Source organism: Phalangium opilio, unplaced genomic scaffold, assembly GCF_054372755.1.
Source record: "Phalangium opilio isolate 3A_F unplaced genomic scaffold, DU_Popi_V2 ptg000103l_1, whole genome shotgun sequence".
NCBI lineage: Eukaryota > Metazoa > Arthropoda > Arachnida > Opiliones > Phalangiidae > Phalangium > Phalangium opilio.
In genome coordinates, this window is record NW_028324205.1 from 1,826,396 (window position 1) to 1,847,390 (window position 20,995).

Genomic DNA, 20,995 nt, shown 5'->3' on the forward strand with positions numbered 1-20,995 from the left:
ATATTGCAATGCTTCAATAGCATATAGATAAACAGCTAACGGGCTTGTGGCGCAATGGATAACGCGTCTGCCTACGGAGCAGAAAATTCCAGGTTCGAGTCCTGGCGAGCTTGGTATTATCATTTAAAGATGATAATTAGAGTATAACGGAAGGGAAATTTATAAAATTGCAATGCTCCAATAGCATCTAGATAAACAACTAACGGGCTTGTGGCGCAATGCATAACGCGTCTGCCTTCGAAGCAGCAGATTCCAGGTTCGAGTCCTGACAAGCTCGGTGTTTGTTTTAGTGAAAGATCTTTTATGCGTCATAAAAAATGCATAAATACAATGTTTGGAAAAGTTTTTTTATAGTGGAAAGCAAGGGCTTTTAGCGTAATGGATAACGCGTCTGCCTTCGAAGCAGAAGATTCCAGGTTCGAGTCTTGGCGAGCTTGGTATTAACATTTAAAGATGATAATCAGAATATAACGGAAGGGAAATTTATAATATTGCAATGCTTCAATAGCATATAGATAAACAGCTAACGGGCTTGTGGCGCAATGGATAACGGGTCTGCCTACGGAGCAGAAGATTCCATGTTCGAGTCCTGGCAACCTCGGTGTTTGTTTTAGTAAACGATCTTTTATGCGTCATTAAAAATGCATAAATACAATGTTTGGAAAAGTTTTTTATATTAGAGAGCAAGGGCTTGTAGCGTAATGGATAACGCGTCTGCCTTCGAAGCAGAAGATTCCAGGTTCGAGTCCTGGCGAGCTCGGTGTTTGTTTTAGTGAAAGATCTTTTATGCGTCATAAAAAATGCATAAATACAATGTTTGGAAAAGTTTTTTATAGTAGAAAGCAAGGGCTTGTAGCGTAATGGATAACGCGTCTGCCTTCGAAGCAGAAGATTCCAGGTTCGAGTCCTGGCGACCTCGGTGTTTGTTTTAGTGAAATATCGTTTATGCGTCATAAAAAATGCATAAATACAATGTTTGGAAATGTTTTTTATAGTAGAAAGCAAGGGCTTGTAGCGTAATGGATTACTCGTCTGCCTGCGGAGCAGAAGATTCCAATTCGAGTCCTGGCGAGTTCGGTGTTTGTTTTAGTGAAAGATCTTTTTTGCGTCATAAAAAATGCATAAATACAATGTTTGGAAAAGTTTTTTATAGTAGAAAGCAAGGGCTTGTAGCGTAATGGATAACGCGTCTTTCTTCGAAGCAGAAGATTCCAGGTTCGAGTCTTGGCGAGCTCGGTGTTTGTTTTAGTAAAAGATCTTTATGCGTCATAAAAAATGCATAAATACAATGTTTGGAAATTTTTTTATAGTAGAAAGCAAGGGCTTGTAGCGTACTGGGTAACGCGTCTGCCTTCGAAGCAGAAGATTCCAGGTTCGAGTCTTGGCGAGCTCGGTATTAACATTTAAAGATGATAATCAGAGTATAACGGAAGGGAAATTTATAATATTGCAATGCTTCAATAGCATATAGATAAACAGCTAACGGGCTTGTGGCGCAATGGATAACGCGTCTGCCTACGGAGCAGAAAATTCAAGGTTCGAGTCCTGGCGAGCTTGGTATTAACATTTAAAGATGATAATTAGAGTATAATGGAAGGGAAATTTATAATATTGCAATGCTTCAAAAGCATCTAGATAAACAGCTAACGGGCTTGTGGCGCAATGGATAACGCGTCTGCCTACGGAGCAGAAGATTCCATGTTCGAGTCCTGGCAACCTCGGTGTTTGTTTTAGTGAAAGATCTTTTTTGCGTCATAAAAAATGCATAAATACAATGTTTGGAAAAATTTTTTATAGAAGAAAGCAAGGGCTTGTAACGTAATGGATAACGCGTCTGGCTTCGAAGCAGAAGATTCCAGGTTCGAGTCTTAGCGAGCTAGGTATTAACATTTAAAGATGATAATCAGAGTATAACGGAAGGGAAATTTATAATATTGCAATGCTTCAATAGCATATAGATAAACAGCTAACGGGCTTGTGGCGCAATGGATAACGCGTCTGCCTACGGAGCAGAAAATTCCAGGTTCGAGTCCTGGCGAGCTTGTTATTAACATTTAAAGATGATAATTAGAGTATAACGGAAGGATAATTTATAATATTGCAATGCTTCAATAGCATCTAGATAAACAGCTAACGGGCTTGTGGCGCAATGGATAACGCGTCTGCCTACGGAGCAGAAGATTCCATGTTCGAGTCCTGGCAACGTCGATGTTTGTTCTAGTAAACGATCTTTTATGCGTCATTAAAAATGCACAAATACAATGTTTGGAAAAGTTTTTTATATTAGAGAGCAAGGGCTTGTAGCGTAATGGATAACGCGTCTGGCTTCGAAGCAGAAGATTCCAGGTTCGAGTCCTGGCGAGCTCGGTGTTTGTTTTAGTGAAAGATCTTTTTTGCGTCATAAAAAATGCATAAATACAATGTTTGGAAAAGTTTTTTATAGTAGAAAGCAAGGGCTTGTAGCGTAATGGATAACGCGTCTGTCTTCGAAGCAGAAGATTCCAGGTTCGAGTCTTGACGAGCTCGGTATTAACATTTAAAGATGATAATTAGAGTATAACGGAAGGGAAATTTATAATATTGCAATGCTTCAATAGCATATAGATAAACAGCTGACGGGCTTGTGGCGCAATGGATAACGCGTCTGCCTACGGAGCAGAAAATTCCAGGTTCGAGTCCTGGCGAGCTTGGTATTAACATTTAAAGATGATAATTAGAGTATAACGGAAGGGAAATTTATAATATTGCAATGCTTCAATAGCATCTAGATGAACAGCTAGCGGGCTTGTGGCGCAATGGATAACGCGTCTGCCTACGGAGCAGAAGATTCCAGGTTCGAGTCCTGGCAACCTCGGTGTTTGTTTTAGTAAAAGATCTTTTATGCGTCATTAAAAATGCAAAAATACAATGTTTGGAAAAGTTTTTTATATTAGAAAACAAGGGCTTGTAGCGTAATGGATAACGCGTCTGCCTTCGAAGCAGAAGATTCCAGGTTCGAGTCCTGGCAAGCTCGGTGTTTGTTTTAGTGAAAGATCTTTTATGCGTCATAAAAAATGCATAAATACAATGTTTGGAAAAGTTTTTTATAGTAGAAAGGAAGGGCTTGTAGCGTAATGGATAACGCGTCTGCCTTCGAAGAAGAAGATTCCAGGTTCGAGTCCTGGCGAGCTCGGTGTTTGTTTTAGTGAAAGATCTTTTTTGCGTCATAAAAAATGCATAAATACAATGTTTGGAAAATTTTTTTAAAGTAGAAAGCAAGGGCTTGTAGCGTAATGGATAACGCGTCTGCCTTCGAAGCAGAAGATTCCAGGTTCGAGTCTTGGCGAGCTCGGTATTAACATTTAAAGATGATAATTAGAGTATAACGGAAGGGAAATTTATAATATTGCAATGCTTCAATAGCATATAGATAAACAGCTAACGGGCTTGTGGCGCAATGGATAACGCGTCTGCCTACGGAGCAGAAGATTCCATGTTCGAGTCCTGGCAATCTCGGTGTTTGTTTTAGTAAACGATCTTTTATGCGTCATTAAAAATGCATAAATACAATGTTTGGAAAAGTTTTTTATAGTAGAAAGCAAGGGCTTGTAGCGTAATGGATAATGCGTCTGCCTTCGAAGCAGAAGATTCCAGGTTCGAGTCCTGGCGAGCTCGGTATTAACATTTAAAGATGATAATTAGAGTATAACGGAAGGGAAATTTATAATATTGCAATGCTTCAATAGCATCTAGAAAAACAGCTAACGGGCTTGTGGCGCAATGGATAACGCGTCTGCCTTCGAAGCAGAAGATTCCAGGTTCGAGTCTTGGCGAGCTCGGTATTAACATTTAAAGATGATAATTAGAGTATAACGGAAGGGAAATTTATAATATTGCAATGCTTCAATAGCATCTAGATAAACAGCTAACGGGCTTGTGGCGCAATGGATAACGCGTCTGCCTACGGAGCAGAAGATTCCAGGTTCGAGTCCTGGCAACCTCGGTGTTTGTTTTAGTAAAAGATCTTTTATGCGTCATTAAAAATGCATAAATACAATGTTTGGAAAAGTTTTTTATATTATAGAGCAAGGGCTTGTAGCGTAATGGATAACGCGTCTGCCTTCGTAGCAGAAGATTCCAGGTTCGAGTCCTGGCAAGCTCGGTGTTTGTTTTAGTGAAAGATCTTTTATGCGTCATAAAAAATGCATAAATACAATGTTTGGAAAAGTTTTTTATAGTAGAAAGCAAGGGCTTTTAGCGTAATGGATAACGCGTCTGTCTTCGAAGTAGAAGATTCCAGGTTCGAGTTTTGGCAAGCTCGGAATAAACATTTAAAGATGATTATTAGAGTACAACGTAGGAGAAATTTATAATATTGCAATGCCTCAATAGCATTTTGATCGACCTCTAACGGGCTTGTAGCGTAATGGATTACTCGTCTGCCTGCGGAGCAGAAGATTCCAGGTTCGAGTCCTGTCGAGCTCGGTATTGTACTTAAAGATGATAATTAGAGTATAACGGAAGGGAAATTTATAATATTGCAATGCTTCAATAGCATCTAGATAAACAGCTAACGGGCTTGTGGCGCAATGGATAACGCGTCTGCCTACGGAGCAGAAGATTCCATGTTCGAGTCCTGGCAACCTCGGTGTTTGTTTTAGTAAACGATCTTTTATGCGTCATTAAAAATGCATAAATACAATGTTTGGAAAAGTTTTTTATATTAGAGAGCAAGGGCTTGTAGCGTAATGGGTAACGCGTCTGCCTTCGAAGACGAAGATTCCAGGTTCGAGTCTTGGCGAGCTCGGTATTAACATTTAAAGATGATACTTAGAGTATAACGGAAGGGAAATTTATAATATTGCAATGCTTCAATAGCATATAGATGAACAGCAAACGGGCTTGTGGCGCAATGGATAACGCGTCTGCCTACGGAGCAGAAGATTCCATGTTCGAGTCCTGGCAACCTCGGTGTTTGTTTTAGTGAAAGATCTTTTATGCGTCATAAAAAATGCATAAATACAATGTTTGGAAAAGTTTTTTATAGTAGAAAGCAAGGGCTTGTAGCGTAATGGATAACGCGTCTGCCTTCGAAGCAGAAGATTCCAGGTTCGAGTCTTGGCGAGCTCGGTATTAACATTTAAAGATGATAATTAGAGTATAACGGAAGGGAAATTTATAATATTGCAATGCTTCAATAGCATATAGATAAACAGCTAACGGGCTTGTGGCGCAATGGATAACGCGTCTGCCTACGGAGCAGAAGATTCCATGTTCGAGTCCTGGCAACCTCGGTGTTTGTTTTAGTAAACGATCTTTTATGCGTCATTAAAAATGCATAAATACAATGTTTGGAAAAGTTTTTTATATTAGAGAGCAAGGGCTTGTAGCATAATGGATAACGCGTCTGCCTTCGAAGCAGAAGATTCCAGGTTCGAGTACTGGCGAGCTCGGTGTTTGTTTTAGTGAAAGATCTTTTATGCGTCATAAAAAATGCATAAATACAATGTTTGGAAAAGTTTTTTATAGTAGAAAGCAAGGGCTTGTAGCGTAATGGATTACTCGTCTGCCTGCGGAGCAGAAGATTCCAGGTTCGAGTCCTGTCGTGCTCGGTATTGTATTTAAAGATGATAATTAGAGTATAACGGAAGGGAAATTTATAATATTGCAATGCTTCAATAGCATCTAGATAAACAGCTAACGGGCTTGTGGCGCAATGGATAACGCGTCTGCCTACGGAGCAGAAGATTCCATGTTCGAGTCCTGGCAACCTCGGTGTTTGTTTTAGTGAAAGATCTTTTATGCGTCATAAAAAATGCATAAATACAATGTTTGGAAAAGTTTTTTATAGTAGAAAGCAAGGGCTTGTAGCGTAATGGATAATGCGTCTGCCTTCGAAGCAGAAGATTCCAGGTTCGAGTCCTGGCGAGCTCGGTATTAACATTTAAAGATGATAATTAGAGTATAACGGAAGGGAAATTTATAATATTGCAATGCTTCAATAGCATCTAGATAAACAGCTAGCGGGCTTGTGGCGCAATGGATAACGCGTCTGCCTACGGAGCAGAAGATTCCAGGTTCGAGTCCTGGCAACCTCGGTATTAATATTTAAAGATGAAAATTGAGTATAACGGAAGGGAAATTTATAATGTTGCAATGCTTCAATAGCATCTAGATAAACAGCTAACGGGCTTGTGGCGCAATGGATAACGCGTCTGCCTACGGAGCAGAAGATTCCAGGTTCGAGTTTTGGCAAGCTCGGTGTTTGTTTTAGTAAAAGATCTTTATGCGTCATAAAAAATGCTTAAATACAATGTATGGAAAAGTTGTTTATAATAAGGAGCAAGAGCTTGAAGCGTAATGGATAAAGCGTCTGGCTTCGAAGCAGAAGGTTCCAGGTTCGTGTCTTGGCAATCTCGGTATTAATATTTAAAGATGAAAATTGAGTATAACGGAAGGGAAATTTATAATGTTGCAATGCTTCAATAGCATCTAGATAAACAGCTAACGGGCTTGTGGCGCAATGGATAACGCGTCTGCCTACGGAGCAGAAGATTCCAGGTTCGAGTCCTGGCAACCTCGGTATTAATATTTAAAGATGAAAATTGAGTATAACGGAAGGGAAATTTATAATGTTGCAATGCTTCAATAGCATCTAGATAAACAGCTAACGGGCTTGTGGCGCAATGGATAACGCGTCTGCCTACGGAGCAGAAGATTCCAGGTTCGAGTTTTGGCAAGCTCGGTGTTTGTTTTAGTAAAAGATCTTTATGCGTCATAAAAAATGCTTAAATACAATGTATGGAAAAGTTGTTTATAATAAGGAGCAAGAGCTTGAAGCGTAATGGATAAAGCGTCTGGCTTCGAAGCAGAAGGTTCCAGGTTCGTGTCTTGGCAATCTCGGAATAAACATTTAAAGATGATTATTAGAGTACAACGTAGGAGAAATTTATAATATGGCAATGCCTCAATAGCATTTTGATCGACCTCTAACGGGCTTGTCGCGCAATGGATTACGCGACTGCAACGGAGCAGAAGGTTCCAGGTTCGTGTCTTGGCAATCTCGGAATAAACATTTAAAGATGATTATTAGAGTACAACGTAGGAGAAATTTATAATATGGCAATGCCTCAATAGCATTTTGATCGACCTCTAACGGGCTTGTCGCGCAATGGATTACGCGACTGCAACGGAGCAGAAGATTCCAGGTTCGAGTCCTGGCGAGCTCGGTATTAACATTTAAAGATGATAATTAGAGTATAACGGAAGGGAAATTTATAATATTGCAATGCTTCAATAGCATATAGATAAACAGCTAACGGGCTTGTGGCGCAATGGATAACGCGTCTGCCTACGGAGCAGAAGATTCCAGGTTCGAGTCCTGGCGAGCTCGGTATTAATATTTAAAGATGAAAATTGAGTATAACGGAAGGGAAATTTATAATGTTGCAATGCTTCAATAGCATCTAGATAAACAGCTAACGGGCTTGTGGCGCAATGGATAACGCGTCTGCCTACGGAGCAGAAGATTCCAGGTTCGAGTTTTGGCAAGCTCGGTGTTTGTTTTAGTAAAAGATCTTTATGCGTCATAAAAAATGCTTAAATACAATGTATGGAAAAGTTGTTTATAATACGGAGCAAGAGCTTGAAGCGTAATGGATAAAGCGTCTGGCTTCGAAGCAGAAGGTTCCAGGTTCGTGTCTTGGCAATCTCGGAATAAACATTTAAAGATGATTATTAGAGTACAACGTAGGAGAAATTTATAATATGGCAATGCCTCAATAGCATTTTGATCGACCTCTAACGGGCTTGTCGCGCAATGGATTACGCGACTGCAACGGAGCAGAAGATTCCAGGTTCGAGTCCTGGCGAGCTCGGTATTAACATTTAAAGATGATAATTAGAGTATAACGGAAGGGAAATTTATAATATTGCAATGCTTCAATAGCATATAGATAAACAGCTAACGCGCTTGTGGCGCAATGGATAACGCGTCTGCCTACGGAGCCGAAAATTCCAGGTTCGAGTCCTGGCGAGCTCGGTATTAACATTTAAAGATGATAATTAGAGTATAACGGAAGGGAAATTTATAATATTGCAATGCTTCAATAGCATCTAGATAAACAGCTAACGGGCTTGTGGCGCAATGGATAACGCCTCTGCCTACGGAGCAGAAGATTCCAGGTTCAAGTCCTGGCAAGCTCGGTGTTTGTTTTAGTGAAAGATCTTTTATGCGTCATAAAAAATGCATAAATACAATGTTTGGAAAAGATTTTAATAGTAGAAAGCAAGGGCTTTCAGCGTAATGGATAACGCGTCTGCCTGCGAAGCAGAAGATTCCAGGTTCGAGTCCTGGCGAGCTCTTTATTAACATTTAAAGATGATAATTAGAGTATAACGGAAGGGAAATTTATAATATTGCAATGCTTCAATAGCATATAGATAAACAGCTAACGGGCTTGTGGCGCAATGGATAACGCGTCTGCCTACGGAGCAGAAGATTCCATGTTCGAGTCCTGGCAACCTCGGTGTTTGTTTTAGTAAACGATCTTTTATGCGTCATTAAAAATGCATAAATACAATGTTTGGAAAAGTTTTTTATATTAGAGAGCAAGGGCTTTCAGCGTAATGGATAACGCGTCTGCCTGCGAAGCAGAAGATTCCAGGTTCGAGTCCTGGCGAGCTCTTTATTAACATTTAAAGATGATAATTAGAGTATAACGGAAGGGAAATTTATAATATTGCAATGCTTCAATAGCATCTAGATAAACAGCTAGCGGGCTTGTGGCGCAATGGATAACGCGTCTGCCTACGGAGCAGAAGATTCCAGGTTCGAGTCCTGGCAACCTCGGTGTTTGTTTTAGTGTGTAATATTTCACGAAATTAATTGTCAGAGTTTAAAAACGTTCAGATTAATTTATTGTAAATTGACATTCCTTTACAGTGCGTTTTAAAATATGAGGTTGAATTTACTAAACAAAACAAACAACTACTACTGATTCTCCTTCGCGATTACATGCCTAGATTACAACTCTGAATGATAACAAAAAATAAATTTAGTCACGTGATTTAGATAACGTTTAAAGCATTAAAGTCTAACAATTCTAGCTATTTTTTGACCTAATTTTAATCTATTTTTTATAACAATATTTTACACTCCCCACCGATGGCGAGATTCCGAGTCCATCTTCTTGAGTTTTAACCAATTTCGAGGGGACATATTAGGTTAATTGGACGTTTGACGATAACACTGCTTGGCAGCCGGATTGAACAAGATCGGATTTTCCCGTCTCTGCCCTCGTACACCTCTTCGACTCTGACCAACTTCCAGATGTGACGGGGAAGACTATCTTCTTTAAGCAACGCCATCTCGCCAGGTTGAATGACATGAGTTGATGTTCGTCCGGATATTTCGTGTGCTGACTTTAACTCAAGAAGGTACTCCTTTCGCCATCTCGTCCAAAATTGAGACAGTAATTTTTCTTGGTGTCTCCATCTGCGTCGTAATTCATCCTTGTTTTCGCCAATAGTTAGATTTGTCTTATTATCTGGAGGTAGTGATAGTATTCGACGACCAATTAGAAAATGTGCGGGCGTTAAAGGTTCTTCACTAGCGTCTTCACTGATATAGGTTATGGGACGAGAGTTCAAGATAGCTTCAACTTCCGTTAGTACAGTGGTTATTTCTTCGAAATTTAAGTATGATCGACCCAGAATCTTCTTAAGACAGAATTTCGTTGAACGGACTAAACGTTCGTAAAAACCGCCCCACCAGGCAGCACGCTCTATAATGTATTTCCATACGATTCCTTGTTGGCCAAAGAATTCCTTGATCTCGTCGTTCTTTATTCGCTTCCAAAGCAATCCCAACTCCCGATCCGCTCTTTTAAATGATTTTGCGTTATCACTGTATATGACCTTGACCATGCCTCGCCTCGAAATGAATCTTCGGAATGACAGAAGAAACGATTTAGTCGACATGTCAGAAACCAATTCTAAATGGAGCGCTCTCGTTACACCGCAAGTAAAGAGTGCTATGTAAGATTTGCTCTTTTCCTTCGAATCCTTGGTGTAGATTGGTCCGGCAAAATCGAGACCGGTGACCTCAAATGGCTCAGCTTGCCGTATTCTGTCCGCTGGTAAGGGCGCAGTATCTTCTATGACCGGTTTTACACGAAGTTTCTTACAAATTAGGCATTGGCCAAGTCGTTTCTTGATCTGTTGTCTTGCTTTTATGATCCAGAATCGTTCTCGAATTTGAGCTAATGTTGAAGTCGTTCCTAGATGCATCACTTGTTCATGAGCCAGGTCAATTTGCAGTTCAGAAAATCGGTTTCCCGCCGGTAAAATAATGGGATGCTTTTGGCCAAATGAAAATTCGGAATGTTGTAATCGACCGCCAATACGTATAACTTGGTCGTCGTCGAGAAATGGATTGTATTTCACCAATGAAGAATTTTTAGGCAAGACTTCGTTAAGCTTTAAGCATTTTACAACATCTGGGAAACTTTCTCGTTGAATCTGTCTAATCCAGTAAATTTCGGCTTGCTTAAGTTCTTCGGCGTTCAAAACTTCGAGATTTCTAGCTTCTTTGTGACTTCTTAAGTTAGAGATGTAACGAAGAATCCATGCAGTTATTCTATTGATTTTCCTTATTGAACTGTACTTGTCCAATTTTAGCAACGGCTGGCGAGTTTCGACCTTGCAAACATTTAGTGAAAGGGCGTCTTGATTGACTCGCAGCTCATGAAGTACTTCGTTTTCATCTTCTGAGGGTTTATTCTTCGGCCATTGAGCTTCCGGTTGTTTCAGCCAAATAGGACCATTCCACCAAATTTCATTTAATATTAAGACTTCAGCGCTTTGTCCTCTGCTAAGATAATCTGCAGGATTATCCACTCCCTTGCAATGATTCCAGGACGATTTGTCGGTCAACTTTTGTATTTCAATTACTCTGTTACTGACGAAAGGTTTCCAACGGGTAGCTTGACCTTTGATCCAATGTATGGTTATGGCAGAGTCGCTCCAAAGGTACATCGTAGGATTCTTGTCATTGAAGTTTAGTTTCAGTCGGTTGGAAAGTCTTGCTCCAATTAGGGCACCCGGTTACTCTAGCCTTGGGATTGTTACTGGTTTGATTGGCGCCACTCTAGATTTAGAGCCTATAAGCCTGACATATATTTGACCATCCTTAGATATGCTTCTTAGATATATGCAAGCTCCGTATGCCCTTGTGCTCGCATCCGTAAAACAATGTAATTGCAGCGAAGATTCAAGATATTGGATTTCTGATGGCAGGTAGTTTCGTGGTATTCTTAATTCGCTTAATTTTGACAATTCTTTACACCAAGATTTCCATTGTTGAGTCAGTTCTTCGGGTAATTCTTCATCCCATGTGCATTGTTTCTCCCAGATGGATTGAAAAATAATCTTGATTGTCACGGTAAATGGCGTAATGAGTCCCAATGGATCGAATATTCTAGCTGAAGCGCTAAGGACACATCTCTTCGTGTTTTGAAGCGATGATAAGTATCCCAGAAGTCCTTCAATGTTAAAGATGAAATGGTCGCTAATCTTGTCCCAAGATAATCCCAGTACTTTAAGTGCACAAGGCGATGAGAATAAGACTTGTTCTTCCTTAGATTCTTGCCAACCTTGTTCCTTCCATTTATCTTCAAGTATTCTGGAGTTAGTGTGCCATTTTCTAAGATACATTCCAGCTTCCGACATAATCTCCTTTGCCTCCTTGGAGTGTCGAAATGCATCGTCGTCACAGTGAGCGCCGGATATCAGATCGTCAACATATAGATCTTTGTTCAGCTTTTCACACGTCTCGCCATATCGTTCCTTATATTTCTTCAAGTGGATTCGGACTGTTCCAGCAAGTACAAATGGGCTTGATGTGGTACCAAATACGATTCTTGTGAACCGATACGTGTCTATCTTGAGATTTTCCGTCGACGCTGTCGGGTTATCTGACCACAGGAAGCGAACTGAATTTCTGTCTTCTTTCTTCAACGATATTTGTAAAAAGGCTTGCGCAACGTCGGAAATAATTGCTACTTTGTAGGTTCTGAATCGTACAAGGACATCCAATATGTCAGGATTGAGGTTCGGTCCCGACAGAAGGCAGTCGTTTAGGGATGGACTTCCAAGGTCATGAGCGGATCCATCGAAGACAATTCTAACCTTCGTTGTTAATCGATCTTCTTTGATTACAGGTTGGTGAGGTAAGTAGAACATTCTTGACGGTTCGTTGTCTTCTTGAGAAATTCGTTCTATTATTCCTTTTAGCTGGTAGTCCTTCATTATGGCCTGGTAGTGTGACAGAAGTAACGGATCTTGTTTAAATCTTCTTATCAAACTCAGAAATCGCTTTTTTGCACCGTTGAAATTATTCGTGAGTTCTTCATGCTCATCTTTCCAAGGCCACGGAACTTCATACCGTCCGTCAACAAATCGAATGCCTTCCTCTAATTTCCGTAATGCTTCATTATTGTGAATGGTTGGTTGAGTTCCAGTGTTTAGAATCCCCAATGATTCGATTTCCCAATGAGCCTGGAGAATCTTTGAAACTTCTTCATCTTCTACAAGGACCTTGGAGATTAAGGTAGACGAGCGTTCTGAACTGGCTTGAAGGCTCAAGACCGAGGTTGGACCATAAATAAGCCATCCCAATTCGCTTTCAAGAGCCACCAAATTTTCATCGAGCCGCTTGATGTCTCCGGTCACAATTTGCCAATAGTACTCCAATCCTATTAAGATTTCCACTTCACCCGGATAGATCTGGTCTTTTGGTACTTGATCAGCGAGTGTCAAGTACTTGGATCCGAGAATTTTTCTTACGTTTTCGCCGGGAATTTCAACCATCGCTGATGTTATTTCATCTGACTCTACTGCTTCGATGTTAATGGTTTTGCCGTTAAATAAGCTTGTGATTGAAATCTTCACTCTGCGACATCTCATTGATTTAGGAGCTCCACCTCCAAATGCGTATATTTGTAACAGTTCTTCTCCAACGACCGGAAATCCGAATTCTTCTGAAGTCTTTCTTTTGATAAACGTTCTCTGGCTACCTCCGTCTAACAGTATTCGTACTAGCCTTTCTTCGTTTCCGTATTCGAGTCTCGCGACTGCTGTTTGAAGAAGAATGGTACTTGTCTTTCTTCCGGTCAACGTTGTAGCTGATACTATTGACGTTTCTTTATTCTGACCTTCGGTTTTGGAACCAGTGTCGCAAACAGCAGGATGATGTTTCCTTTGACATTTCGTGCATGTTGGTTTCACATAACAATTTCTCGCCAAATGACGCCCAGTGACGCAGAAATAACATCTGCCTTTCTTCTTCAGAATGGTTTTTCGAGCCTCCACGTCTTCAACCTTGTTACATTTTTCGGATTTATGGGAATCCTTGTCGCAAAATACGCAGGAATCAGTAGGGTGTGATATCGAGTTAAGAGCTGCAGCTGAATGATTTGGCTGTGACTTGTATCTCGCTTTAACTGGCCTTTCATCTGACACTTTAAATTGCTTCCGTGGTTCTTCGTATTCTTGCTTGATGTAAGTGAGACACCTTTCTCTACTTTCTACTTCATGACGTATGAAGTCCAAAATTCGAGTTACATCACTATCAGCGTCTGCGTCTTTTCGAAGTCGGCAATATTCCAGCGAGATATCTGGAGGTATAAGTTTCAAGACAATAGTTCCTATAACTCCACCAAACTTCCCTTCGGCTTCTCCTAGATTAAGTAAGCTTTTCACTTCGATTTCGCATTTGTCGTATAACTGTCTGAGAGCTTTTATGTCAGATGATCTTCTCACTGGTGCCATCTCGAGGAGGCGATTCGTATGCGCATTCCGGATATCTTCTTTACAACCAAACCGGTTAGTAAGCGTAGTAATGGCTTCTTCGTAGTTTTCATCGCTTAGGCTTAAACCCGCCACGGAACTGTAGGCTGTACCTCCCAGATACGATTTTAGATATACGAACTTGTCCACTGGTGTTAAGGACTTGTCTCTATGTACAGCTACTTCAAATTGAGGCCAAAAATTCATCCAATCGTTCATTTCCCCATAAAATTTCTTAAGTTCTAGCTGTGGCAGTCTAGTCGCCCTACTAGGTTCCCTTCGAGTGTTGACTTCTGGCATAGATTCTTCATTCGCCGTGCTGTTCAATCTTCGACTTGATCTACCCCTTCTTGTCCGTGTTAGCGTTCGTTTAATTTTCGTCATACAGCTGATAATGCCTTCTGTGTATTCTTCGAAAGCCTCCATTTCTGTTTGTAATTCTTCGTCATCAGACAGTTTGTCTTCTATTTCGTCATCCATTGTCTTTAACGTGGACCTTTTAGCCGTAAGTTGTTCTGATAAATCCTCAAGGGTATCCGATGAGTCGTTTTCGTCTTCGATGTACTTATTTATTTTGTTCACCAACTTTGTCACCATTCGCCTTTGCACTGCCCGCTTCTTCTTAATTTTTTCTAAATCCGCGATAACAGATTCCGCCATTTTAAACACTACAATCTGATAAATTTCGAGAAATTCGTGATACTAGACCGTTAATTGTACGCGACTAGCCTTCTGATAAACGTCCCGGGTTTCGGCACCATGTAATATTTCACGAAATTAATTGTCAGAGTTTAAAAACGTTCAGATTAATTTATTGTAAATTGACATTCCTTTACAGTGCGTTTTAAAATATGAGGTTGAATTTACTAAACAAAACAAACAACTACTACTGATTCTCCTTCGCGATTACATGCCTAGATTACAACTCTGAATGATAACAAAAAATAAATTTAGTCACGTGATTTAGATAACGTTTAAAGCATTAAAGTCTAACAATTCTAGTTATTTTTTGACCTAATTTTAATCTATTTTTTATAACAATATTTTACATAGTGAAAGATCTTTTATGCGTCATAAAAAATGCATAAATACAATGTTTGGAAAAGTTTTTTATAGTAAAAAGCAAGGGCTTGTAGCGTAATGGATAACGCGTCTGCCTTCGAAGCAGAAGATTCCAGGTTCGAGTCCTGGCGAGCTCGGTATTAATATTTAAAGATGAAAATTGATTATAACGGAAGGGAAATTTATAATGTTGCAATGCTTCAATAGCATCTAGATAAACAGCTAACGGGCTTGTGGCGCAATGGATAACGCGTCTGCCTACGGAGCAGAAGATTCCAGGTTCGAGTTTTGGCAAGCTCGGTGTTTGTTTTAGTAAAAGATCTTTATGCGTCATAAAAAATGCTTAAATACAATGTATGGAAAAGTTGTTTATAATACGGAGCAAGAGCTTGAAGCGTAATGGATAAAGCGTCTGGCTTCGAAGCAGAAGGTTCCAGGTTCGTGTCTTGGCAATCTCGGAATAAACATTTAAAGATGATTATTAGAGTACAACGTAGGAGAAATTTATAATATGGCAATGCCTCAATAGCATTTTGATCGACCTCTAACGGGCTTGTCGCGCAATGGATTACGCGACTGCAACGGAGCAGAAGATTCCAGGTTCGAGTCCTGGCGAGCTCGGTATTAACATTTAAAGATGATAATTAGAGTATAACGGAAGGGAAATTTATAATATTGCAATGCTTCAATAGCATATAGATAAACAGCTAACGGGCTTGTGGCGCAATGGATAACGCGTCTGCCTACGGAGCAGAAGATTCCAGGTTCGAGTCCTGGCGAGCTCGGTATTAATATTTAAAGATGAAAATTGAGTATAACGGAAGGGAAATTTATAATGTTGCAATGCTTCAATAGCATCTAGATAAACAGCTAACGGGCTTGTGGCGCAATGGATAACGCGTCTGCCTACGGAGCAGAAGATTCCAGGTTCGAGTTTTGGCAAGCTCGGTGTTTGTTTTAGTAAAAGATCTTTATGCGTCATAAAAAATGCTTAAATACAATGTATGGAAAAGTTGTTTATAATACGGTGCAAGAGCTTGAAGCGTAATGGATAAAGCGTCTGGCTTCGAAGCAGAAGGTTCCAGGTTCGTGTCTTGGCAATCTCGGAATAAACATTTAAAGATGATTATTAGAGTACAACGTAGGAGAAATTTATAATATGGCAATGCCTCAATAGCATTTTGATCGACCTCTAACGGGCTTGTCGCGCAATGGATTACGCGACTGCAACGGAGCAGAAGATTCCAGGTTCGAGTTCTGGCAAGATCGGTGTTTGTTTTAGTAAAAGATCTTTTATGCGTCATTAAAAATGCATAAATACAATGTTTGGAAAAGTTTTTTATATTAGAGAGCAAGGGCTTGTAGCGTTATGGATAACGCGTCTGCCTTCGAAGCAGAAGATTCCAGGTTCGAGTCCTGGCAACCTCGGTGTTTGTTTTAGTAAAAGATCTTTTATGCGTCATTAAAAATGCATAAATACAATGTTTGGAAAAGTTTTTTATATTAGAGAGCAAGGGCTTGTAGCGTAATGGATAACGCGTCTGCCTTCGAAGCAGAAGATTCCAGGTTCGAGTCCTGGCGAGCTCGGTGTTTGTTTTAGTGAAAAATCTTTTATGCGTCATAAAAAGTGCATAAATACAATGTTTGGAAAAGTTTTTTATAGTAGAAAGCAAGGGCTTGTAGCGTAATGGATAATGCGTCTGCCTTCGAAGCAGAAGATTCCAGGTTCGAGTCCTGGCGAGCTCGGTATTAATATTTAAAGATGATAATTGAGTGTAACGGAAGGGAAATTTATAAAGTTGCAATGCTTCAATAGCATCTAGATAAACAGCTAACGGGCTTGTGGCGCAATGGATAACGCGTCTGCCTACGGATCAGAAAATTCCAGGTTCGAGTCCTGGTGAGATCGGTATTAACATTTAAAGATGATAATTAGAGTATAACGGAAGGGAAATTTATAATATTGCAATGCTTCAATAGCATATAGATAAACAGCTAACGCGCTTGTGGCGCAATGGATAACGCGTCTGCCTACGGAGCCGAAAATTCCAGGTTCGAGTCCTGGCGAGCTCGGTATTAACATTTAAAGATGATAATTAGAGTATAACGGAAGGGAAATTTATAATATTGCAATGCTTCAATAGCATCTAGATAAACAGCTAACGGGCTTGTGGTGCAATGGATAACGCGTCTGCCTACGGAGCAGAAGATTTCAGGTTCAAGTCCTGGAAAGCTCGGTCTTTATTTTAGTGAAAGATCTTTATGCGTCAAAAAAATGCATAAATACAATGTTTGGAAAAGTTGTTTATCATACGGAGCAAGAGCTTGTAGCGTAATGGATAAAGCGTCTGGCTTCGAAGCAGAAGGTTCCAGGTTCGAGTCTTGGCAATCTCGGAATAAACATTTAAAGATGATTATTAGAGTACAACGTAGGAGAAATTTAAAATATTGCAATGCCTCAATAGCATATTGATCGACCTCTAACGGGCTTGTCGCGCAATGGATTACGCGTCTGCAACGGAGCAGAAGATTCCAGGTTCGAGTCCTGGCGAGCTCGGTATTAATATTTAAAGATGATAATTGAGTGTAACGGAAGGGAAATTTATAATATTGCAATGCTTCAATAGCATCTAGGTAAACAGCTAACGGGCTTGTGGCGCAATGGATAACGCGTCTGCCTACGGAGCAGAAAATTCCAGGTTCGAGTCCTGGCGAGCTCGGTATTAACATTTAAAGATGATAATTGGAGTATAACGGAAGGGAAATTTATAATATTGCAATGCTTCAATAGCATCTAGATAAACAGCTAACGGGCTTGTGGCGCAATGGATAACGCGTCTGCCTACGGAGCAGAAGATTCCAGGTTCGAGTCCTGGCAAGCTCGGTCTTTGTTTTAGTAAAAGATCTTTTATGCGTCATTAAACATGCATAAATACAATGTTTGGAAAAGTTTTATATGTTAGAGAGCAAGGGCTTGTAGCGTAATGGATAACGCGTCTGCCTTCGAAGCAGAAGATTCCAGGTTCGAGTCCTGGCGGGCTCGGTATTAACATTTAAAGATGATAATTAGAGTATAACGGAAGGGAAATTTATAATATTGCACTGCTTCAATAGCATCTAGGTAAACAGCTAACGGGCTTGTGGCGCAATGGATAACGCGTCTGCCTACGGAGCAGAAAATTCCAGGTTCGAGTCCTGGCGAGCTCGGTACTAACATTTAAAGATGATAATTAGAGTATAACGGAAGGGAAATTTATAATAATGCAATGCTTCAATAGCATCTAGATAAACAGCTAACGGGCTTGTGGCGCAATGGACAACGCGTCTGCCTACGGAGCAGAAGATTCCAGGTTCGAGTCCTGGCAAGCTCGGTGTTTGTTTTAGTGAAAGATCTTTTATGCGTCATTAAAAATGCATAAATACAATGTTTGGAAAAGTTTTTTATATTAGAGAACAAGGGCTTGTAGCGTAATGGATAACGCGTCTGCCTTCGAAGCAGAAGATTCCAGGTTCGAGTCCTGACAAGCTCGGTGTTTGTTTTAGTGAAAGATCTTTTATGCGTCATAAAAAATGCATAAATACAATGTTTGGAAAAGTTTTTTATAGTAGAAAGCCAGGGCTTGTAGCGTAATGGATTACGCGTCTGCCTGCGGAGCAGAAGATTCCAGGTTCGAGTCCTGGCGGGCTCGGGATTAACATTTAAAGATGATAATTAGAGTATAACGGAAGGGAAATTTATAATATTGCGATGCTTCAATAGCATCTAGATAAACAGCTAACGGGCTTGTGGCGCAATGGATAACGCGTCTGCCTACGGAGCGGAAAATTCCAGGTTCGAGTCCTGGCAAGCTCGGTGTTTGTTTTAGTGAAAGATCTTTTATGCGTCATTAAAAATGCATAAATACAATGTTTGGAAAAGTTTTTTATATTAGAGAGCAAGGGCTTGTAGCGTAATGGATAACGCGGTTGCCTTCGAAGCAGAAGATTCCAGGTTCGAGTCCTGGCGAGCTCGGTATTAACATTTAAAGATGATAATTAGAGTATAACGTAAGGGAAATTTAAAATATTGTAATGCTTCAATAGCATATAGATAAACAGCTAACGGGCATGTGGCGCAATGGATAACGCGTCTGCCTACGGAGCAGAAGATTCCAGGTTCGAGTTCTGGCAAGATCGGTGTTTGTTTTAGTAAAAGATCTTTTATGCGTCATTAAAAATGCATAAATACAATGTTTGGAAAAGTTTTTTATATTAGAGAGCAAGGGCTTGTAGCGTTATGGATAACGCGTCTGCCTTCGAAGCAGAAGATTTCAGGTTCGAGTCCTGGCAACCTCGGTGTTTGTTTTAGTAAAAGATCTTTTATGCGTCATTAAAAATGCATAAATACAATGTTTGGAAAAGTTTTTTATATTAGAGAGCAAGGGCTTGTAGCGTAATGGATAACGCGTCTGCCTTCGAAGCAGAAGATTCGAGGTTCGAGTCCTGGCGAGCTCGGTGTTTGTTTTAGTGAAAAATCTTTTATTCGTCATAAAAAGTGCATAAATACAATGTTTGGAAAAGTTTTTTATAGTAGAAAGCAAGGGCTTGTAGCGTAATGGATAATGCGTCTGCCTTCGAAGCAGAAGATTCCAGGTTCGAGTCCTGGCGAGCTCGGTATTAATATTTAAAGATGATAATTGAGTGTAACGGAAGGGAAATTTATAATGTTGCAATGCTTCAATAGCATCTAGATAAACAGCTAACGGGCTTGTGGCGCAATGGATAACGCGTCTGCCTACGGAGCAGAAGATTCCAGGTTCGAGTCCTGGCAACCTCGGTGTTTGTTTTAGTAAAAGATCTTTTATGCGTCATTAAAAATGCATAAATACAATGTTTGGAAAAGTTTTTTATATTAGAGAGCAAGGGCTTGTAGCGTAATGGATAACGCGTCTGCCTTCGAAGCGGAAGATTCCAGGTTCGAGTCCTGGCGAGCTCGGTGTTTGTTTTAGTGAAATATCTTTTATGCGTCATAAAAAATGCATAAATACAATGTTTGGAAAAGTTTTTTATAGTAGAAAGCAAGGGCTTGTAGCGTAATGGATAATGCGTCTGCCTTCGAAGCAGAAGATTCCAGGTTCGAGTCCTGGCGAGCTCGTTATTAATATTTAAAGATGATAATTGAGTATAACGGAAGGGAAATTTATAATGTTGCAATGCTTCAATAGCATCTAGATAAACAGCTAACGGGCTTGTGGCGCAATGGATAACGCGTCTGCCTACGGAGCAGAAGATTCCAGGTTCGAGTTTTGGCAAGCTCGGTGTTTGTTTTAGTAAAAGCTCTTTATGCGTCATAAAAAATGCATAAATACAGTGTTTGGAAAAGTTGTTTATAATACGGAGCAAGAGCTTGTAGCGTAATGGATAAAGCGTCTGGCTTCGAAGCAGACGGTTCCAGGTTAGAGTCTTGGCAATCTCGGAATAAACATTTAAAGATGATTATTAGAGTACAACGTAGGAGAAATTTATAATATTGCAATGCCTCAATAGCATTTTGATCGACCTCTAACGGGCTTGTCGCGCAATGGACTACGCGTCTGCCTGCGGAGCAGAAGATTCCAGGTTCGAGTCCTGGCGAGCTCGGTATTAACATTTAAAGATGATAATTAGAGTATAACGGAAGGGAAATTTAAAATATTGTAATGCTTCAATAGCATATAGATAAACAGCTAACGGGCTTGTGGCGCAATGGATAACGCGTCTGCCTACGGAGCAAAAAATTCCAGGTTCGAGTCCTGGCGAGCTCGGTATTAACATTTAAAGAAGATAATTAGAGTATAACGGAAGGGAAATTTATAATATTGCAATGCTTCAATAGCATCTAGATAAACAGCTAACGGGCTTGTGGCGCAATGGATAACGCGTCTGCCTACGGAGCAGAAGATTCCAGGTTCGAGTCCTGGCAACCTCGGTGTTTGTTTTAGTGAAATATCTTTTATGCGTCATAAAAAATGCATAAATACAATGTTTGGAAAAGTTTTTTATAGTAGAAAGCAAGGGCTTGTAGCGTAATGGATAATGCGTCTGCCTTCGAAGCAGAAGATTCCAGGTTCGAGTCCTGGCGAGCTCG

At 40.2% G+C, this 20,995-nt stretch overlaps 2 protein-coding genes and 39 non-coding genes across 41 annotated transcripts; 39 read left to right on the top strand and 2 right to left on the bottom strand.

Moving 5' to 3' along the window:
• The first annotated feature begins 687 nt into the window (after window positions 1-687).
• TRNAR-UCG (transfer RNA arginine (anticodon UCG)) lies at window positions 688-760 on the top strand. The gene has a single exon. It is a non-coding gene; the product is annotated as a tRNA-Arg (tRNA).
• Window positions 761-846: 86 nt separating this feature from the next.
• On the top strand, window positions 847-919 carry TRNAR-UCG (transfer RNA arginine (anticodon UCG)). The gene has a single exon. It is a non-coding gene; the product is annotated as a tRNA-Arg (tRNA).
• Window positions 920-2,294: 1,375 nt separating this feature from the next.
• TRNAR-UCG (transfer RNA arginine (anticodon UCG)) lies at window positions 2,295-2,367 on the top strand. Its single transcript has one exon. It is a non-coding gene; the product is annotated as a tRNA-Arg (tRNA).
• A 414-nt stretch (window positions 2,368-2,781) lies between these two features.
• On the top strand, window positions 2,782-2,854 carry TRNAR-ACG (transfer RNA arginine (anticodon ACG)). Its single transcript has one exon. It is a non-coding gene; the product is annotated as a tRNA-Arg (tRNA).
• An 86-nt stretch (window positions 2,855-2,940) lies between these two features.
• TRNAR-UCG (transfer RNA arginine (anticodon UCG)) lies at window positions 2,941-3,013 on the top strand. The gene has a single exon. It is a non-coding gene; the product is annotated as a tRNA-Arg (tRNA).
• Window positions 3,014-3,099: 86 nt separating this feature from the next.
• On the top strand, window positions 3,100-3,172 carry TRNAR-UCG (transfer RNA arginine (anticodon UCG)). Its single transcript has one exon. It is a non-coding gene; the product is annotated as a tRNA-Arg (tRNA).
• Window positions 3,173-3,258: 86 nt separating this feature from the next.
• TRNAR-UCG (transfer RNA arginine (anticodon UCG)) lies at window positions 3,259-3,331 on the top strand. Its single transcript has one exon. It is a non-coding gene; the product is annotated as a tRNA-Arg (tRNA).
• Window positions 3,332-3,581: 250 nt separating this feature from the next.
• TRNAR-UCG (transfer RNA arginine (anticodon UCG)) lies at window positions 3,582-3,654 on the top strand. Its single transcript has one exon. It is a non-coding gene; the product is annotated as a tRNA-Arg (tRNA).
• A 91-nt stretch (window positions 3,655-3,745) lies between these two features.
• Window positions 3,746-3,818, top strand: TRNAR-UCG (transfer RNA arginine (anticodon UCG)). Its single transcript has one exon. It is a non-coding gene; the product is annotated as a tRNA-Arg (tRNA).
• A 91-nt stretch (window positions 3,819-3,909) lies between these two features.
• Window positions 3,910-3,982, top strand: TRNAR-ACG (transfer RNA arginine (anticodon ACG)). The gene has a single exon. It is a non-coding gene; the product is annotated as a tRNA-Arg (tRNA).
• An 86-nt stretch (window positions 3,983-4,068) lies between these two features.
• Window positions 4,069-4,141, top strand: TRNAR-UCG (transfer RNA arginine (anticodon UCG)). Its single transcript has one exon. It is a non-coding gene; the product is annotated as a tRNA-Arg (tRNA).
• An 895-nt stretch (window positions 4,142-5,036) lies between these two features.
• Window positions 5,037-5,109, top strand: TRNAR-UCG (transfer RNA arginine (anticodon UCG)). The gene has a single exon. It is a non-coding gene; the product is annotated as a tRNA-Arg (tRNA).
• A 731-nt stretch (window positions 5,110-5,840) lies between these two features.
• TRNAR-UCG (transfer RNA arginine (anticodon UCG)) lies at window positions 5,841-5,913 on the top strand. The gene has a single exon. It is a non-coding gene; the product is annotated as a tRNA-Arg (tRNA).
• A 91-nt stretch (window positions 5,914-6,004) lies between these two features.
• On the top strand, window positions 6,005-6,077 carry TRNAR-ACG (transfer RNA arginine (anticodon ACG)). Its single transcript has one exon. It is a non-coding gene; the product is annotated as a tRNA-Arg (tRNA).
• Window positions 6,078-6,488: 411 nt separating this feature from the next.
• Window positions 6,489-6,561, top strand: TRNAR-ACG (transfer RNA arginine (anticodon ACG)). The gene has a single exon. It is a non-coding gene; the product is annotated as a tRNA-Arg (tRNA).
• A 738-nt stretch (window positions 6,562-7,299) lies between these two features.
• On the top strand, window positions 7,300-7,372 carry TRNAR-ACG (transfer RNA arginine (anticodon ACG)). Its single transcript has one exon. It is a non-coding gene; the product is annotated as a tRNA-Arg (tRNA).
• A 739-nt stretch (window positions 7,373-8,111) lies between these two features.
• On the top strand, window positions 8,112-8,184 carry TRNAR-ACG (transfer RNA arginine (anticodon ACG)). Its single transcript has one exon. It is a non-coding gene; the product is annotated as a tRNA-Arg (tRNA).
• Window positions 8,185-8,757: 573 nt separating this feature from the next.
• On the top strand, window positions 8,758-8,830 carry TRNAR-ACG (transfer RNA arginine (anticodon ACG)). The gene has a single exon. It is a non-coding gene; the product is annotated as a tRNA-Arg (tRNA).
• Window positions 8,831-9,177: 347 nt separating this feature from the next.
• LOC149630166 (uncharacterized) lies at window positions 9,178-11,016 on the bottom strand. Its single transcript, XM_089851310.1, has one exon. The coding sequence runs from the start codon at window positions 11,014-11,016 to the stop codon at window positions 9,178-9,180; it is 1,839 nt and encodes a 612-aa protein (XP_089707436.1).
• A 69-nt stretch (window positions 11,017-11,085) lies between these two features.
• On the bottom strand, window positions 11,086-14,487 carry LOC149630167 (uncharacterized). Its single transcript, XM_089851311.1, has one exon. The coding sequence runs from the start codon at window positions 14,485-14,487 to the stop codon at window positions 11,086-11,088; it is 3,402 nt and encodes a 1,133-aa protein (XP_089707437.1).
• Window positions 14,488-14,953: 466 nt separating this feature from the next.
• TRNAR-UCG (transfer RNA arginine (anticodon UCG)) lies at window positions 14,954-15,026 on the top strand. The gene has a single exon. It is a non-coding gene; the product is annotated as a tRNA-Arg (tRNA).
• A 575-nt stretch (window positions 15,027-15,601) lies between these two features.
• Window positions 15,602-15,674, top strand: TRNAR-ACG (transfer RNA arginine (anticodon ACG)). Its single transcript has one exon. It is a non-coding gene; the product is annotated as a tRNA-Arg (tRNA).
• A 729-nt stretch (window positions 15,675-16,403) lies between these two features.
• Window positions 16,404-16,476, top strand: TRNAR-UCG (transfer RNA arginine (anticodon UCG)). The gene has a single exon. It is a non-coding gene; the product is annotated as a tRNA-Arg (tRNA).
• An 86-nt stretch (window positions 16,477-16,562) lies between these two features.
• On the top strand, window positions 16,563-16,635 carry TRNAR-UCG (transfer RNA arginine (anticodon UCG)). Its single transcript has one exon. It is a non-coding gene; the product is annotated as a tRNA-Arg (tRNA).
• Window positions 16,636-17,536: 901 nt separating this feature from the next.
• On the top strand, window positions 17,537-17,609 carry TRNAR-ACG (transfer RNA arginine (anticodon ACG)). The gene has a single exon. It is a non-coding gene; the product is annotated as a tRNA-Arg (tRNA).
• A 91-nt stretch (window positions 17,610-17,700) lies between these two features.
• On the top strand, window positions 17,701-17,773 carry TRNAR-ACG (transfer RNA arginine (anticodon ACG)). The gene has a single exon. It is a non-coding gene; the product is annotated as a tRNA-Arg (tRNA).
• Window positions 17,774-17,859: 86 nt separating this feature from the next.
• On the top strand, window positions 17,860-17,932 carry TRNAR-UCG (transfer RNA arginine (anticodon UCG)). The gene has a single exon. It is a non-coding gene; the product is annotated as a tRNA-Arg (tRNA).
• Window positions 17,933-18,023: 91 nt separating this feature from the next.
• On the top strand, window positions 18,024-18,096 carry TRNAR-ACG (transfer RNA arginine (anticodon ACG)). The gene has a single exon. It is a non-coding gene; the product is annotated as a tRNA-Arg (tRNA).
• Window positions 18,097-18,187: 91 nt separating this feature from the next.
• Window positions 18,188-18,260, top strand: TRNAR-ACG (transfer RNA arginine (anticodon ACG)). Its single transcript has one exon. It is a non-coding gene; the product is annotated as a tRNA-Arg (tRNA).
• An 86-nt stretch (window positions 18,261-18,346) lies between these two features.
• TRNAR-UCG (transfer RNA arginine (anticodon UCG)) lies at window positions 18,347-18,419 on the top strand. Its single transcript has one exon. It is a non-coding gene; the product is annotated as a tRNA-Arg (tRNA).
• Window positions 18,420-18,505: 86 nt separating this feature from the next.
• Window positions 18,506-18,578, top strand: TRNAR-GCG (transfer RNA arginine (anticodon GCG)). Its single transcript has one exon. It is a non-coding gene; the product is annotated as a tRNA-Arg (tRNA).
• Window positions 18,579-18,669: 91 nt separating this feature from the next.
• TRNAR-ACG (transfer RNA arginine (anticodon ACG)) lies at window positions 18,670-18,742 on the top strand. The gene has a single exon. It is a non-coding gene; the product is annotated as a tRNA-Arg (tRNA).
• An 86-nt stretch (window positions 18,743-18,828) lies between these two features.
• TRNAR-UCG (transfer RNA arginine (anticodon UCG)) lies at window positions 18,829-18,901 on the top strand. The gene has a single exon. It is a non-coding gene; the product is annotated as a tRNA-Arg (tRNA).
• A 409-nt stretch (window positions 18,902-19,310) lies between these two features.
• On the top strand, window positions 19,311-19,383 carry TRNAR-UCG (transfer RNA arginine (anticodon UCG)). The gene has a single exon. It is a non-coding gene; the product is annotated as a tRNA-Arg (tRNA).
• An 86-nt stretch (window positions 19,384-19,469) lies between these two features.
• TRNAR-UCG (transfer RNA arginine (anticodon UCG)) lies at window positions 19,470-19,542 on the top strand. Its single transcript has one exon. It is a non-coding gene; the product is annotated as a tRNA-Arg (tRNA).
• A 90-nt stretch (window positions 19,543-19,632) lies between these two features.
• On the top strand, window positions 19,633-19,705 carry TRNAR-ACG (transfer RNA arginine (anticodon ACG)). The gene has a single exon. It is a non-coding gene; the product is annotated as a tRNA-Arg (tRNA).
• Window positions 19,706-19,791: 86 nt separating this feature from the next.
• On the top strand, window positions 19,792-19,864 carry TRNAR-UCG (transfer RNA arginine (anticodon UCG)). The gene has a single exon. It is a non-coding gene; the product is annotated as a tRNA-Arg (tRNA).
• An 86-nt stretch (window positions 19,865-19,950) lies between these two features.
• On the top strand, window positions 19,951-20,023 carry TRNAR-UCG (transfer RNA arginine (anticodon UCG)). The gene has a single exon. It is a non-coding gene; the product is annotated as a tRNA-Arg (tRNA).
• Window positions 20,024-20,435: 412 nt separating this feature from the next.
• On the top strand, window positions 20,436-20,508 carry TRNAR-GCG (transfer RNA arginine (anticodon GCG)). The gene has a single exon. It is a non-coding gene; the product is annotated as a tRNA-Arg (tRNA).
• Window positions 20,509-20,763: 255 nt separating this feature from the next.
• On the top strand, window positions 20,764-20,836 carry TRNAR-ACG (transfer RNA arginine (anticodon ACG)). Its single transcript has one exon. It is a non-coding gene; the product is annotated as a tRNA-Arg (tRNA).
• An 86-nt stretch (window positions 20,837-20,922) lies between these two features.
• TRNAR-UCG (transfer RNA arginine (anticodon UCG)) lies at window positions 20,923-20,995 on the top strand. Its single transcript has one exon. It is a non-coding gene; the product is annotated as a tRNA-Arg (tRNA).

Bases quoted from the DNA above. Each gene is read 5' to 3' on its own strand.
- LOC149630166 (XM_089851310.1), bottom strand. From the start codon at position 11,016: ATGTACCTTTGGAGCGACTCTGCCATAACCATACATTGGATCAAAGGT.
- LOC149630167 (XM_089851311.1), bottom strand. From the start codon at position 14,487: ATGGCGGAATCTGTTATCGCGGATTTAGAAAAAATTAAGAAGAAGCGG.